Source organism: Python bivittatus, unplaced genomic scaffold, assembly GCF_059951505.1.
Source record: "Python bivittatus isolate LINGU-HERP-01145 unplaced genomic scaffold, Pbiv_v1 ctg000480_np1212, whole genome shotgun sequence".
NCBI classification, from domain to species: Eukaryota; Metazoa; Chordata; class Lepidosauria; order Squamata; family Pythonidae; genus Python; species Python bivittatus.
This window is the reverse complement of record NW_028277075.1, coordinates 55,708,344-55,724,478: the sequence shown is the minus strand read 5'-3', so window position 1 is coordinate 55,724,478 and position 16,135 is coordinate 55,708,344. Positions and strand designations below refer to the sequence as shown.

At 37.7% G+C, this 16,135-nt stretch overlaps 1 protein-coding gene, 1 long non-coding RNA gene and 2 other non-coding genes across 5 annotated transcripts; 2 read left to right on the top strand and 2 right to left on the bottom strand.

The window, feature by feature from the left end:
• Positions 1-4,074: 4,074 nt before the first annotated feature.
• On the top strand, positions 4,075-7,683 carry LOC103065529 (uncharacterized). Of its 2 annotated transcripts, XR_001559994.3 has the most exons (4): positions 4,117-4,226; positions 4,890-4,924; positions 5,889-5,970; positions 7,553-7,683. It is a non-coding gene; the product is annotated as an uncharacterized LOC103065529 (long non-coding RNA). The 2 variants fall into 2 exon arrangements; XR_015797086.1 differs by lacking the exon at positions 4,890-4,924 and having other exon boundaries at positions 4,075-4,226.
• Positions 6,145-6,276, top strand: LOC112541234 (small nucleolar RNA SNORA3/SNORA45 family). Its single transcript, XR_003085266.1, has one exon. It is a non-coding gene; the product is annotated as a small nucleolar RNA SNORA3/SNORA45 family (small nucleolar RNA).
• A 2,552-nt stretch (positions 7,684-10,235) lies between the features above and the next one.
• Positions 10,236-15,420, bottom strand: RPL27A (ribosomal protein L27a). The gene is made up of 5 exons (XM_007421138.3): positions 15,353-15,420; positions 14,286-14,349; positions 12,926-13,001; positions 11,890-12,064; positions 10,236-10,421 (listed from the first exon to the last, which is right to left on the bottom strand). The coding sequence occupies exons 1-5, from the start codon at positions 15,353-15,355 to the stop codon at positions 10,293-10,295; spliced, it is 447 nt and encodes a 148-aa protein (XP_007421200.1). The 5' UTR covers positions 15,356-15,420; the 3' UTR covers positions 10,236-10,292.
• Positions 12,465-12,595, bottom strand: LOC112541237 (small nucleolar RNA SNORA3/SNORA45 family). The gene has a single exon (XR_003085269.1). It is a non-coding gene; the product is annotated as a small nucleolar RNA SNORA3/SNORA45 family (small nucleolar RNA).
• Positions 15,421-16,135: the final 715 nt, after the last annotated feature.

Genomic DNA, 16,135 nt, shown 5'->3' with positions numbered 1-16,135 from the left:
ATACTGCTATTTTCAGCCCATTTCTCTAACCAGAAGCATTCACAGGATATGACTTATACAGTATGGCAAATCTAACCTATCACCACCATCCTTATCCTTGTTACAACTGTGGAATCAATTCTGACAAATATCATAGTAAATACATATTAGACCAACCATGTGCAAGGATTCTATCATTTAATTGTGGATGAAAAAAAATATAGCCAGTTCTCCACTATCATCTCTTTCATTGCTTTGCATTGGTTTTTACTACTGCCAGTAATCTCATTTAAATAAAATTCTTACATGTTTTCTTTCCTCTCCATGCTGCTAACATATTAATTAGAGTTTTGCACCTGGTGCCTTGCATGGGCCTATGAGAATATCACTGTTGATTGATTCTTCTCTCTCCTTTCTCCGCACTTCATCTGCTTTTTAAAAAATATATTTTGATTTATAACAGAAAAAAATATATATAGGACATAGAATTATTAAGGGATTCTGTCTCCCCTTTCCCCATGCAGTTCAGCCTTCTGTTTTATTGGTAGAGAAAATTGCTAATGACTAATTTTCTAACCAAACATTCAAATATTATTATTTCTGTTGATCAGCCTTCTTACTTATCACAGGTCCAAAAAAACAAACAAACCACACACAGATCTAATGTGAATATGTGCAGCATATTTATACTCACATTTGCAGCTTTGCACTTGATTTTGGCCACAACAGCTCACAGACGTGAGTTGTAGAAGCTGTTCTTTAAAAAGCAGCCTAGGGATTCAGTGTTCAGAGATACTATAGGGAAAAGCAATCCCAAACATGCATGTAATAATATAGTACAGTATGAACTCAGTACCAGACAGAGTTACAGCGTTATCCTGTTTTCAAATTACAGTCACTCAGTTCAGGGTAAGTTTGCTATTAGATTCTTTTTGCTGGCAAAACAAAAAACACACCAAAATGGTATATTTACATGGCTGAACGTTACTTTTTTTGTGGCATTATACAATAGTGATATAATTGTTAGGGTTGTTGTGTATGGCTGGTGTGGGTCTTCCGGGCTGTGTGGCCGTGGTCTTGAAGTCTTGTTTCCTAACGTTTCGCCAGCACCTGTGACCGGCATCTTCAGAGTGCAGGAGCACAGACAGGAGCAGTTCTCTTCGGGCACAGAGAGAACTGCTCCTGTCTGTGCTCCTGCACTCTGAAGATGCCGGTCACAGGTGCTGGCGAAACGTTAGGAAACAAGACTTCAAGACCACGGCCACACAGCCCGGAAGACCCACACTAGCCATCGTATGCCGGCCGTGAAAGCCTTCGACAATACGTTGTTGTGTATATTCGCATAAATAGACAAATGAATAAAATTGAGGATTTGGCAGATAAATATCAAGCAGTCAACTTTGTTCTCAGCACTGGTTTAACAAAATGCCCGCAAAATAGAAAATAAAACGTTTCCATTGGATTCAGTGAAAAGCCCGAGATGCTCTCCTTCCATTCTAACCTGCCATGGCTATATCTGAGACAGGAATTCAACTCAATATCCAATCACAGATATGAATAACTTCCAAAACATAGCACAACTAATTTTTCATGATGTAAGTTTTAGGTTTACATCAGCCTCTTCATGATACTACATAATTAGGAACCTCCAAATGAAAATACTAAGAAAAAGAGAAATTCAGAATAAATAATAAAGGATGGAAAGACATTCTTAATGTTTATTTTTTCATAAATTCACAGAATTCTACAAACATCTGATAATAACCCTGGCACAGTAACTCAGAATTAAGCTTCTGAATGTGGTGTGTTCCAGATATTTTGAACTACAAATCACATCAGAGAGTGGAGGAAATAGTTAATTAAGTTCTATTAAGGTATACTAGATGATTGCTCCAAGGCCCTTCTAAAGTAGTTTTAATGTTTTGGGCACATCTGAGGAATAGTGGGAGAAAAGGAAAGGAAAATTCTTATACATATGTTTACTTAATACTGGATGCATTTAATAAAATATCTTATCAGGCAGCCAGTAAGGAAGCATAAGTAATCAGCTTACCACGTCATTCCTGAAAAAATCCCTGTGTAATCTGGGTAAACTCATGTGATGCTAGAAAGTATACTAATAGATCACACAATGTGTGTTTTCAGGCAGTTTTTATTGTGAAGTTGGTCTCTCATTCAAATAACTAGAGGAAGATGACAGAATATACAATGTCTAGTGCAAAAAAAAATACCAGTCTAAAAATACATACTGTCTCCCTACATTAATGATTCTTTTTAATACTGTATTATACTGTAGAAATAAAGTTATACAGTTCTTACAAATCTTGCTGGTTAATCAACTGGAGATCTAGCATCCCCTGATGTTGATTAAAAATAATAACAACAATACTAATAATGTTTCTTGGGGAAAGGTGAACTTCAAGAAAATGATGCATGCTCAACTTGCCCCATATAAAGCTGAAGGTTTTTTTTTAAAAAAAACTTCATTAATTCACCAAATAATTAAAAATTACAATCACAACCATTTCCACCTACCTGAACATAAATACCACTGGTGTTATTAGACTTATTCCTGAGCAGACACATATAGGTTTGTACTGTACTGTAGACATCATACAGAAGTACTGGAGAATGACAGAACGTCTTAGGTACCCTCAGCCTCAGGGTCAGCTCCTGGTGACTGTATGAGAAATGCTTGCCCTCTCAATCTGTCCCTGGCAGGAGTTTTGAGCTCTTTCAGAGACATTCCAGTTATCTTTTTGATGCCATCCATCTATTGTCTTCCATTTCCCATTACTGTAAGGTAGTTTTTTCTGATTTCTCATATGCTGGCATCACTTGCCCAAAGTATTTAAGTTTCTGTTTGCTAATCATTGCCTCAAGTGGCTTGTCAGTCTTTATTTCTTCCAGGATCAAGTGATCAGTTCTTTTTGCAATCCATGCTACTCTTCATAACCATCTCCAAATTCTGACAGAATCTTCTTCCTCAATAGCTATACATTACAACTGGAAAAATATTACTTTACCTATTTTGATCTTAGTTGCCATACAAATAATGTCATCCCTTATGATCTTGCCACATTTATCTATTCTGACCCCAAGAAAAGAAAACTACCTATCACCTTCTCTTCATCATTAACAATAAATTAATTAGGCTTGATGGTTACCTTTGGTTTGTGATATTTAATGAATATTGTGTGATTCCAGTTGAACACATGCAGAATCAAGCATATTTGATTAAGTGTAAACAAAAAAAACCCTTTCTTTTCTAGAAAAAAAATCTTTTTAAAAGTTGACTATTCACATCCCCACGGTAATTACTTGGCTGGAATTTATTCTGATGGGTTCTGATTCCAATTATCACTGGCAAGGGGATCAATTTTTGATGTGGCAATAATTCCATTAGCAACCACTGCTAAAAGAAACTCAGCAAGCTATGTGCATGCTTCTGTGTAACGCTGCGTGATACTTGTACTTGTTTTTATCAATCATAACATCATTCTTTGCAAGATCATAGCAAAACAATATTAAAGTCCAGAATATTCCATGCATTTCAGAAAGTTTCCTAGGCAAATAGCTATGATAATCATTTGGAGCAAATACGACAAAAAAAGCTAAGAAATTTAAGGAGCTACAAGGCTCCTTGCTGTATTTTCAAAAATTCATTAGCTTTTAGGCTGCTTATTGTTAACCGATCCTCCCTTGATACATCTTTCCGCTTTATTTCACAAATAACAAATAATCGTGGAAATCTGCCACGCGCATCTTAGTAAGAATCGTATCTTTATAAATTCAGCTAATTCACGCAGAACTGCTAGCAAATCTCCAACGGCAGCTTAACAGGATCTCTCCCGCCCTCAAAACAGCTGCACTGTATTCTCCCACGTGACTTATCCGATCAAATCAAAAGTCCCGCCTCGAGAGCGCGCGGGTGACATCATCATCATTCTACATTTTAATAAAGAAAGGGAAGAGGCGGGGTCGAGGCAAGTACCATACAACCTTGGGACACCTATAGTTTCTATCATAGAGCTATCACAGGATAGCACGACTTGTCACTCTGCTTACCATAGAGTATAGCGGCTATCGGCGCTTTCCCGCCGTTATCGGAAGTTGAGTCGCTATGCTTCCCATTCCCTTTCATTTTATTTCCCGCGTCTTTCCTCCGAGAGCATTCTGGGAAGCGTATTAAAGAAGGTCGTCTTCCGTTTCCTTTTTCTCTTTCTTTTGTCGCGTGCGGCAGGATGGTGAGTCTTGGGAGGGCTGCCTGGGAGAAAGGAAATAATCAGCAACCGTTGGTTTTACTTAATTCTACAGAAACAAACGCAGTGGTGTTACGTTATATACTTTAGCTTTTGTGAACAAGGAAAACTATTGTTGCTGTTAATATCGCTTTCCTAATATTTGACTTGTCTTGACGCAAAATGTCACAGTTGTGCCTGTCCCATTTGGGTATTGTTCAGGTAAAAAAAATGCACTTAAAATTATTCAGTCTGAATCTGGGATCTTGGTCAAAAGGAAAGCTCTGCATTACAGACACGAATTTCTGTAGTGAGAACAATAAAGTAATATAGTCACAGTCTTTGTTTCTTCCAAGCCCCGAAGGCGTATGTGCTAAAAATATGGGATGCGTTTGACTCAACCTTCAAGCAGGACTAATGAACATAAATATGGCCCCTGTTAAATGCCTTCTTCTGATGAGGGAGAACGATGATTAAAAAGTCTGCTGTAGTGCAACTTTTCCTGATGATAACTGTAATATGATAGAGAGTTAGGCTTAAATTCCTTTGTAAGTCACTTTTGTAAATTTGCTGCCTGATAATTGTCCCTATTTTGAGACTCCGTAGCAACTACAAATTACAGGCCAAAACTGTATGAGTCAAACTTCCTCATTTTGGTCTTTTTTTCAGGACTTGGAGAATAAAGGGACCTGGGAATTAGTGAGGTAGCTCCCTTATTTTTAACATTCTTTTATTCTCTGTTCTATTTTGATTTTTATATTTTTAATGTATTGATTGTTTTTAGCTTTGTTGTACACCGCCCAGAAGTGGTTGTTGCATGTGGTGAGATAGGCAGCTATATACATTGGTTTAATAAATAAATAAGGGCACCAAAACAGAGGAAGAAAATGCTAATTTTAAACCAATATTGAAAGTGTCCAACCATGCTTGCCTCAGTGGTTCTATGCCCTGATTCCATGCACAATACTGCATTTGGAAAGTACTGTAGGACCAATAGAATAGTTTCAAAGAATTTGCTTATTTACTTAAGTTATCTTGGGTGCCTCCTGACTCTAGTACTATGCCTGGATCTTTTCTAATTATTTGCATTATTTGTAGGCACAAATCTGGGCACTGTAAAGTAGTTGAGCCACTGCTTTTGCATTAAACACCTTAAATGCCAATGTGCCACTTATACAGTAAAACTTAAGGAAAGCAACCACAATCTCCTAGATATTCTCAACTACATATATAGAATGAATAAACGGAATATATAAATCCTCAGGTGCCAATACCTTCTTGGTTGCTTGGCAAAGACCATAACCTTATTGTTTGATGCTAAGGCCTTCTGCTGTATAGTAGGAAACAAAGGCTAGATGGATTTTGGCCCTGTCTATCAAATCCTTTATATCCTTTTCTCACAACTAAGCATGTATAATTTTCCTGCATTTTTTCCTGCTTTTGTAGTTGTCATGGTGTACTTTCCCAAATAAGTCAAATGTAATTTGTGTCATTTTGCTTTGTGATCTTTACATCTTTTGAAAAACCTTGTAAACAGATAAAAAGTATGGCTGTATAGAAATAAGCACTTCAGTATTTTATACTATTGCATCATAATAATTTATTTCCAATAAAATGCTACTAGAAAAAATTAGATGTGCTATATAGTACATTTTTCTTTTCTTTTAGGTAAACATGTTGGAAGTGAGCATCATCTCAGACCTTAGCAGTTAACTAAAAATGAAAAACATGGTTTCAGTTATGCTACCAGGTGAGCATTGTATAAACATGGATTTAGGAATGGAATTTATCAGCGTATATTAATTTTGCTCAGAGTATTTCTTTTTTTAATGCCACAACTAGCAATACATTCATAATACATAACATAATTCCAGATGGAATTAATCTATTGGGCTGAAAGTCTTTCAGCAAGAAATTATCTATGACCGAGACTAGAGTCACATCTAGATGTCCCCAGTCATCATGGTGTGCTATAGTCCTCGGAGAACAATAACTGACCTTTATTCACTGACTCTGTGATTCATTGGCAGAGTCAGTTGCCAGGTTGGTAACAGATATGAATTATAACAAACTTTCTCTGTATTGCTGGAGGTAGGAGATGACTTGTGGTGACATGGTAGGTTCTGGTTCAAGTAGTTTACACTGTTAACATTTAAAAACAAAAAATAGCAAAAAGGACAACATATCTTGCTTTCTTAAGGAAACATGAATTTGTCAAAAAGGAACTAAAATACTAGAACTACTTTAGCAATGTTACTTGTAAATAAATAAAAGAGCAGCTACTGCTTGTTAGTGTGATAAAACTCAATTATGTTCCAAAATGGGTTTGACTCATACCTGAAAATTATGGCCAAGAAACATAGTTGATTATTGTATTCTGTGTTCCATTAAAATTATTTCAGATGTTTTCAAATAGGCACTGATTTTCCCTTCAGTGTATTTTTATACTTAACACATTTTAAAAGATGAGTATCAATGAGTCAGGATTTCCTAGAACTACAGATTCTAGATTGTCCTATGTATTTCTGTGGATATTAGCATATCAGGTATAAAAAGATACAGCCTTTGTATCTGTTAGAAAATGCTGATTCATACATTGTTTGGCAAAACGATTAATTTTCAGATATGTGAAATCTTGTGACACTGCTTTGTGCAACCCTTTTTGTTTCCATGGAGCTAGAGTTGCATTGTGATCCCTTTTGGTGTGCTATGGTTCTTGTAGGAAAACTACTAATTTTAATTCATTGCTTATAGAATTTCATGCCATAGTAAGTCAATAGATCAGTTTTGTATCATAAAAGTTTGCTACACAAAAGCTCCTCTATTAGGCATAGCATTATTATTCATTGTAACTATTTTGTAAATTTATTTCCTATTTGATAAGTCATCTATTGTCTTTTCAATTCAATAAACCATGATCAAATGAGTGACTTGTTATGTAAGTTCTTTTACTGAACTGGGAACCCTTATTGCTGTGTTAAGATATAATACCAATGCTACTTTTCTCCCTTTATCAGGAGTGAACTATGTAAAATGAGGTTTGACGAAAATAAAACTTGAAGTGTCTAGTTGATTTCTGAACTGCATGCTACAAAGCAATTCCGGCTATTTAATTAGCTAAGCTTGCAATCTCACAGCTATGTATGGTAGCTGAAGCTCATCAAAAATTTGACAGATTTGTTTCTGGCTGGATGTTGTAAAAGATGAGGTTTACTATTTTGGTAATTGAAGAGAGGCTGCTGCAGAGCTACAAATTTGTAGACACAAGCCTGATTATATAGTGGTAAATTGATGTAGACTGAATACTGACTTTTGATTTTTTTTTTTTTCAGGGTTATTACAGAGTCATTGAAAAGAAAAAGATGCTTTAGTAATTCAGATTACAAAATTCATCTGCAGCTGACAAAGTGGTGAAGTTATATGAAGTCTATATTTATTTTAATAAAAATGTATAAAAGCTAAAGCTGATTGGTTTCTGCTTAATTACTTGGGCATCAGATTCTGAGGGGTGAAATGAAATTCCCATGTTCTAGCAACCCGTTTGCAATATCCTGTTTTATTTATAGCAATAAGATGATGTGGCTTGTTAATTAAAAGCTATTATTTTTTATTTATTTATTATGGAGAACTCGTTTAGTTGTAGTGGTTAAGTCATCAAGCTGGAAACTGAGTTCTAGTCCCGCCTGAGGCCAGTTGGGTGACCTTGGGCCAGTCCCCCTCTCTCAACCCTAGGAAGGAGGTAATGGCAAACCCCTTCTGAAATCTTGTCAAGAAAACCACAGGGACATGTCCAGTCACAAAGAGTCAACACTGACTCAAAGGCGCATATATATAGAGGGGGAGAGGGAAACTGCTTAATGGGGATTGTATAATTCAATTATTTTACCATTTAATGAAGTACTGTATCCTATAAGTTGCGCAGCACATTTTCATTCCTGTGTTCTTGCATTATCAAAAAACTTCTAGTATAGCAATTCCAATCCAAAACGTATCAATAGAAATGGGATGGATGGTGTATTAAATGAATTCATTACATCTTGTAATAATGAATTTCCCAGGTTAATAGTGCACCATGAGAGCTGCTTTCTTTGGTCTGTCCAAAAATTTTTCTCCATCCTATGCATGATTTCATTTACCTCAGTTATGCATGCCCTGCCTTTATTCCAACTGAGACTCTAACATTGTAGCATTTTTCTCAAGATGTTCTAACCTCTTGACTAGGTAACAAGTACAGAGTACTTTCCTTAAGGAAATCTACAGAGTTATAGGATGGGGGACACTTGACTTGGCAATAGTATCTGTGCAAGGACCCCAAAATTGTAGCTGATCACAAGTCAGCGGTGTAATGCAACTGCAAAAAAAAAGGCAAAAAATTTTTTTCCTTGCGTCAATAGGAGTATAATTTAAAATTACAGAAAATTAATACTCCCTTTCTATTCTACATTAGTCAGTCCCCTAGCACTCTTACATTCTGGGCACATCACATTGGGTCCATATCAGCTAATAAGCTAGATGTATTTTCCAAATGGTGGTCTGGCAGCATACAATCACACCAACTGGGTCAAATTGCTATTTTCGGAATAGAGTCCAGCCCCCTTTTGCCAGAAAGTGCCTAATGGCCCACAAGCCTTTGTTCCACATGTGTCAGTACATCATGTTAGGGCTTTTTCTTAATCTGCTACAGATCACAAACACAGAATTTGTATTTTCCCCACAAAACTTTTATTATACGAAATTAAATACCTATTCCCTCTAATCTTAATAATTCTGTTTGTTTCTACTTTCCTACCTTAGTCTATAGTCTTCCTATTACTATAAGTCTACAAGTATTTCTTATGTTCTATATCTATGTTCCTATCCCTATGTTGGTAGCACTGTTTTCCTATCTTTTTCAGTCTTTCCTTTTTCCCCCGGTCTTCAGCTCTTGTAGTAGCCAGTCTGTCCATTTGAATGTGAAAACCTTTTTTGCTCTTCTATAGACTTGAGAATGGTCTTTTCTCCCTCCTCCCCCAGCACTCAGTCGTTTCTGGAGTGGGTTTGTGAAGCTCTCCATCTGAGCTGCTGCACACTGTGGGCTTGCAGACTCTGGTGGGACTCTTCCTCTACCCACTCTGAGCTCTCAGCCAGTCTTGCAGTTTTATTTTGCCCATGTAAGACCACTGCTGAGATGCTTGTCTTTATGTCAAGATGTTTCTTTCCCACTTCTCTCTGGTCTTCCTGGCTTGATTCCTTTCTTGCTTTCTGCTCCATTTTATGGGACAAACTCTCAAATTAAGGAGAGGGTGGTGCCATTTTAATCCCAGGCAGCACTAAAACTTGATCCCAGGAGAGAAAAGAAATGTCTGCTCGCGCTGAGTGAATTTACTCTTCCACACATCACTAGACCCTCCCCCATTAGCTAGGTAGGTAGCAGTAGCTGCAGCTGGACTACTGTCAAGACATTTGGGAGATGTGCCTTGGCTGTGGTTTTGCATTCATGTTTTTATAGCTTTTTCTCTAAGGAATAGGTTTAATCCTACCCAAGGCTGTCATCATTGGGTTTAAGATTAGCTGGGGTGTCCCCCACTGCCACAATTAAAGCATTTAAATAGGATTCAGAAAAAAATGGAATAGGAACAAAGGATAATTGGGAACGAGAACAAAGTCCTTATGTTAAGAGACTGTGGAAGCTCTTATTTTTTACTGAGAAGAGACTGTTGTGGCAAAAATACAACATTCAAGTACTAGGGCTGACCAATTTTCTATCATCCTACAGCGCAAGGTAAGGAATAATAAATATTCTGTTGAAACACTGGAAAAAACTTTCCTAATTGTAAACACAGTTTTGATAATGGAATCAACTAACTAGGGAGGAGATGGTCTCCTAGTTCCTGAATGAGTTGTAACAAAGACCGGGGGGTTGGACTGGGCGGCCTAAACGTTACCTTCCAATTCTACAATTCCTCTCAAAATCAATTTTCTAGTATTAGATGTAATTGTGAGAATGTTCTGATAAACAAATTATAAAGTCACTCCAACATCTGAAATAGTTTATTCATGCCTGTAATTAAATTTGCATACATATATAAACATTTATGCCACTAGGACACAGGCTCCTCCGACTTCCTTGATTTTCTCTTCTGCTCTTCGGCTGAAGAACTTTGCTTTCACAATGACAGGCTGCTTCGGCAGCTTTCCTTTGCCCAAGACCTTGTAATACCCCTGGAAAAGTAACAGAATACAAGCTCAGAGTCAATGAACATGAAGTCTTCTGAAACCGTTACTTGTCATAGCTTCAATAAAACTAATAGACAAGAATTTTTAAAGTACTGTATATCAATTCTCATAACTGATGACTTTATGGATTTACTGGGAGGGGGAGGTATCAATCAGCAGTCCTCATTAGCTTGTGTATAAAATCCAATCTTTGTAAAGATTTGTATTTTACTCAAATACACAATAAAGGTAAGTCAAGTTGAAGTTTGGCAAGGTATAGCATAATTTGCATTCACCATATATCCATAATTTTCCTTATCTGCATTCACAAACAGAATGTAACAAAGAGATTATAAATTATAATAATCTACTTGAGTAAGACTTCACCGTACCTCATTTAAACATTTGCATTTTCTTCTAAGATGAATATTATAGCACCAAGTTTGAATTCTCTTCAATCAAAATCTTGAAAGATGTTTACATTTTAATTTGTAAAATCATATACCCTCTAAGTGGGTAACTAAACTGAGCTGTTTGGGTCTGGATGGGGAGGAACAGATTTCACCTCAATCAGGACAAGACTGTCTGGGGCTGCTTGGCCCCGCCTGGGGATGCTGGGGATGTTTTCACTACTGGTATTGGATAAGGTTGCACTTCCCCATTTGAGACTGGTGCACAACTTGGGGGTCCTCCTGGACTCACAGCTACTGCTCGATGAGCACATGGCAGCTGTGGCCATGAGGGCCTTTGCACAGGTTCATCTTGTGCGCCAGATGTGCCCTTCCCTCAACCAGGAGGCCCTTCAGTCAGTCACTTGTGCCTTGGTCACTTCATGACTGGATATCATAACATGCTCTACATGGGACTGCCCAGAAGACCATCTGGAAGCTACAGCTGGCTCAAAATGCAGCAGCATGAGAGTAAAAGGTACTTCTCATTATGCCCAGGTGTCATCACTGCTATGAGAGCTGCACTGGCTGCCAGTTGGGCCTGGGTGCAACTTAAGGCACTGGGTGTTATCTATAAAGCTGTTCATGGCACAGGGCCTGGTTATCTGAGGGACTGCTCATTTCTAATTGTTTCTGCCCACCCAGTACATTCAGGCAGAGCAAGTACACTCCAGGTCCCCTCTATTAAACACTGTCATCTTGTGGAACAAGGAAGCGTGCCTTCTCTGTTGCTGTCCCACCCTCTGGAATGGCATCCCCCGAGAGATACACATAGTGCTCACTCTCCTGAGGGCGGAAGACCCTTAAAACCCGGCTCTGTTCCAAGCCCTGGGATAAATGTTTTTGTGGGGCCCCCTGTCATGTTTTTATTGTTAGGGTTATTTTTAGTCTGGGCTGTCACATTTTGTTTGTAATTGTTTTAATTGTATATTTGGATATCGTAAACTGCTCAGAGTCTATTGGAATGCACAGCCATAATAAATTTAATAAATAACAATTTTCAATAAATAGATGACAACACTTACAGAGCGTACAACATCAATAACTGGAGCTAGTCCTGCTGGATTTTTAGCATAATTCAGCCTTGTCTGCTCACTAACAAGCGTCCAGAGCTTATCCAGATTCACTGTTGGGCAGAAGTGCTGGTTCTTTTTCAAGTGGTAATGTCTCATACCAACTTTTCCAAAATAACCAGGGTGGCTAGGGAAAAAATCACACGCAAAGTAAATTTACTGGGCAATGCATTATGAAACTTACTAGCAATTTTAGCTAGCGAATACAAGACATTGCAATATACTTTGTAGAAGGAATGTGTTTTGTCTTCAGCTAACATCTCAGCCAATGTCATAATAAAGCTTCTAAGTTCTTCTGCACATAAAATCTAATTAATTATATTAATGTGGTTATTACAAACTTATTTCCTGTACTCAATGCTATTCCCCCAATCCACTCTCTCCCTATGCCATTACTTCTTCCAAGCAGAGATGCCTGGATCTACCAGTGGCTAGATACAAAAGTGTTTTTGTAACAGGGAGGAACAGCGGCTAGTTATGTGATTTTCATATTTAAAAAACATGTAATTTCTTAATCATCCAGAGTCTTCTGTTACTAACCTGGTGGCTGACTGTATTGGGAAGGAGACAGTCAGTGAATAAAGGTCAGTCGTTACTCTCTGAGTACAATAGCACACCATGATAACTGACAGTACCAAGATGTGACTCTAGTCTCAGCTATTTGTTCATATAAATGACAATTATTTATTAAATAACAATTATAAATGACAACTGCAATCCTAGACTATTTTATTAAAGCAGCTTTTCCCACCTTTTAGATGTGTTGAACTGCAATTCCCATCACCCAGTCAGGGTAAGAAGACTCAAATAGAGGGTAAACCCCACAGAACTGTATTATCGCTTTGTTTCAGCAAATAGGTAACAAAATGAACGTATCCAGGGTAGGAAAGCTGATCTTGGTTCATAAGGTAAGTCTGCTCTTTGTATTACACAGAACTAAAATACAGAAGCCTTTTGTAAGACAACATAAAAAGAAGAAATAGCTTACTATTTGTCAAAGTTAATTCTATGGTGGTGCATACCGCCAGCATTGCCACGGCCTCCAGGGTGTTTCCTGTGTTTGCCTATGACAGAAAATAAAAGCTTATAATTGGAATTTAGTCTTGAAAAGCTATTCAGTATAGGATACTATTTAATTTTTAATTGTTAATTTTAGCCTTCTTTTAATGTAGTAATCACCCTTTAAGTTTCATTCTAATAAAACGTGTAGATACTCTGAATCAGTACAGAGAATGAAGCAATCACTGTCACAGATGTGAAGACTTGGAACCTCTAGAAAGAACTGTTTATGCCTCATCTTTTGGATTAACTATAACCCTTCTTCAGAGAAGACAGTACAAATGCAAGATGTGTTACATGAAGATGTTATGCAAGGCAATCTACATCAATAGTCAAATCCAACGTGAATTTTGGCAGCTAGAGCAAAGATGGCTGACTATGGCCTTCTGGAAGATGCAGTGTGGTCAGCACAGAAAATGCTGAATTCTACTGGTTCAACAGTATCTAGAAAGTCACAGATTCCTCAACTCTGATCTAGATGATGTAGCATCTTCATTAAGAGGAGCTTAGCTGTGCTTTTTGTTAACCTCTGTTCTAGTTTTCATATACTAAAAGGAAGCATCCTGTATCCACTGTCCTCTTGTGTTGTATATGAAACTGTAGTAGCAAATTTATTTACCTAATTATACTGCATTAATTGCACTAATCTACGTATCATTTTCAAGGATGCAATCCAACAAAATCTTCTGGTGTCATCTAGTAAGAGTTACTACGCTTGACTTACTTCTGAGTAAATACCCTCATGATTATTAAAAATGCCCCTCCACCAAATAAGTATTATGAACACAATCAGACAATGCTACTACTGCAGTAAAAAGTATTATAGATAAAACAGAACCTAGAACATTCATTTCAATAATTTAAAAAATGAAATTAAAAACTACAACTCTCAAGACAATACATTCTGAACACAAACAAAATGCCCCACCTCATCAGAAGCAAAACAAGGTGCAAGTCTGCTTTTTCTAAGGAAGAAATCAAGGAGCTACAATCATCTATATTTTGAGTGCTCTCCTAACATTCTTAAATGATAATGATACATAACAGGGCCTCTGATGCCTGTCACAAATTTCAGCAGATTCATATGGCATCTTAGCTCAGTAAATTTCATAAATTTCCCATACAATGAAGTTTTAAGTAAATGCTATGCATTGTTTGGCTAAAGTAATAATACAGAAACAGATTCAAAAAGACACTAATTTTTCCCCCAAGATTTCCACTTTCATAGCATGAGAAAAAAAATCCATATTTTCAAAAAATTCCAAAAGCTTTACATCACTAGCACTTACCAATACGACCGTGGCCATGACTGACATGCCCCCTTAGTTTCCTCGTCTTCCTCAGTCTGGAAGGCTAAAAATATAAAAACAAATTTGGTTATATTAATTGCACCCTATTTTTCAAATTTTGTTTTGCTTTACTTCTCTCATCTCTGCAGCATTTTTTCTACAATCCTTATACAAAGAAACAGTCTTTTCACATTTGGTCTGTTTCACTGATTTAGTTTTTTAATGAGCTGTAAAGAGAAGCAACCAGAGAAAAGTTGTTTTAGTAGTGGAAGAGTGAGCAGTTTCTGGTAAATCATCCAATACTTTTTCAGGGAATAGTGGGCTTCAATCAAACCCAACAAATAATTTCATGTATGTTTTGGAACATGCATACTGAAGACAATCCATTATTTTAAACTGTCCAAAACATAAATATTTATATTTTAAATACAAAGAAATGAGAGCATATTCTATCTACTCCTGTATTAATACATGGCTACCACAGTGCGGCTGTTTCTTAAAGAGCACACACTTTCATATATCAATAAAACATACTCCTAAGAGGACTTCAGGTTGGTGATCCCCAGAGTCTAGAAGCCATGCCATAAATATAAAAAACCTCCAAAATTAGACATGAACTGAGCAAACGATTATACAGGCAATGTATATCTAGGAAGGCAGTACTGTAGCAGAAAATCTTTCCACCCAAAACTATTCACGTATCCAGGCACTTTTGGGGTCAAGATGCATCCCAAAAAGGAATAAAAAGCGGAAAGGAGCGTAAAAACTTGACAAAATTAAGACTAGGCCTGGTCGATGCCTTCCTGTCGCTTCCGCCCTTCCACGAAGGTCTAACCAGGACTCCTCCGACGGTCGGCTTCTCCCGAGCACAGCCTTCTCCCGCAGAAGTCAGCAGAGGCGCCTCCCGGCCTCAGGGCAACCTCTCCTCGCAACACGAAGAGAACTACGGCCGAAGCCTGGACAGCCCCGCCGAGAGCAGCAAACGAAACCCGCGCAGCGCCTCCCCACCCCCAAAAAAGCGCCAGAAGCTCCCGAGCCCGAGAGTAACCACGTTGCTCCCAACCTACCATCTTGCTCGATCGGCGACAAAGAGAACGACGGAAGCGAAAGCAACCTCTCGCGAGATTTCGCCTCCCCTACCGGAAAAGTTGTTCTCTCGCGATCTCTTGAGTAACTTACGGCAAGTAAAGAGAGTTTTTTCTCTTTCTCTCAAATGCTCCCACAGTGCTTAGTTTCCGCTTCCTCCAAAAATGGGGATTCTTTGTACTTAGTAGTAATTCAGAAATTTTGAAAGAATAAGGGTGTGTCAGAGAGTTTCTTTTTTCGCTTCGCTTTCAGATAATTCTACCTGGCCTTCCAAAAGAAGATGGAATTATCGAGATAACTTTTCATTGTGGGAGGTTTTGGTTATTGGCTGCCTAAAAACACAGTGGAAGGAAGGAAACTGCTAATAAACCTGTTGGGGATAAAAATGAAGCTATAAGTTGGCATTGGGCATGACTTTAACTTGTTTTATTTATAAGTAAGCGCTTCAAAGCATACGCTCTGCAAAAGCTCGGAGCTGCATTTGAATCAACCCCCCAAAATGCGATCCGCTTCTCAAAAGCTGCATCCTTTAAAAAAAAAAAAAACGCCATGGCAGGCGGACATTTCATAGGTATAGCTCCTAATGTAAACCTTATTACTGTTCCACGAAGGGAGCGCTGTATTTCTTGAATTTTTGCCCCTACCTCAGCCTTTAAAAGGAGAGGAATGTGGGTTCCTTGGAAAGTCTGGTTTTTCTTACAGGATGGTATTCTGCATTAAATAAATGCTTAGAATCCTGCCCGCTTTATTGAGTTTTATATCAA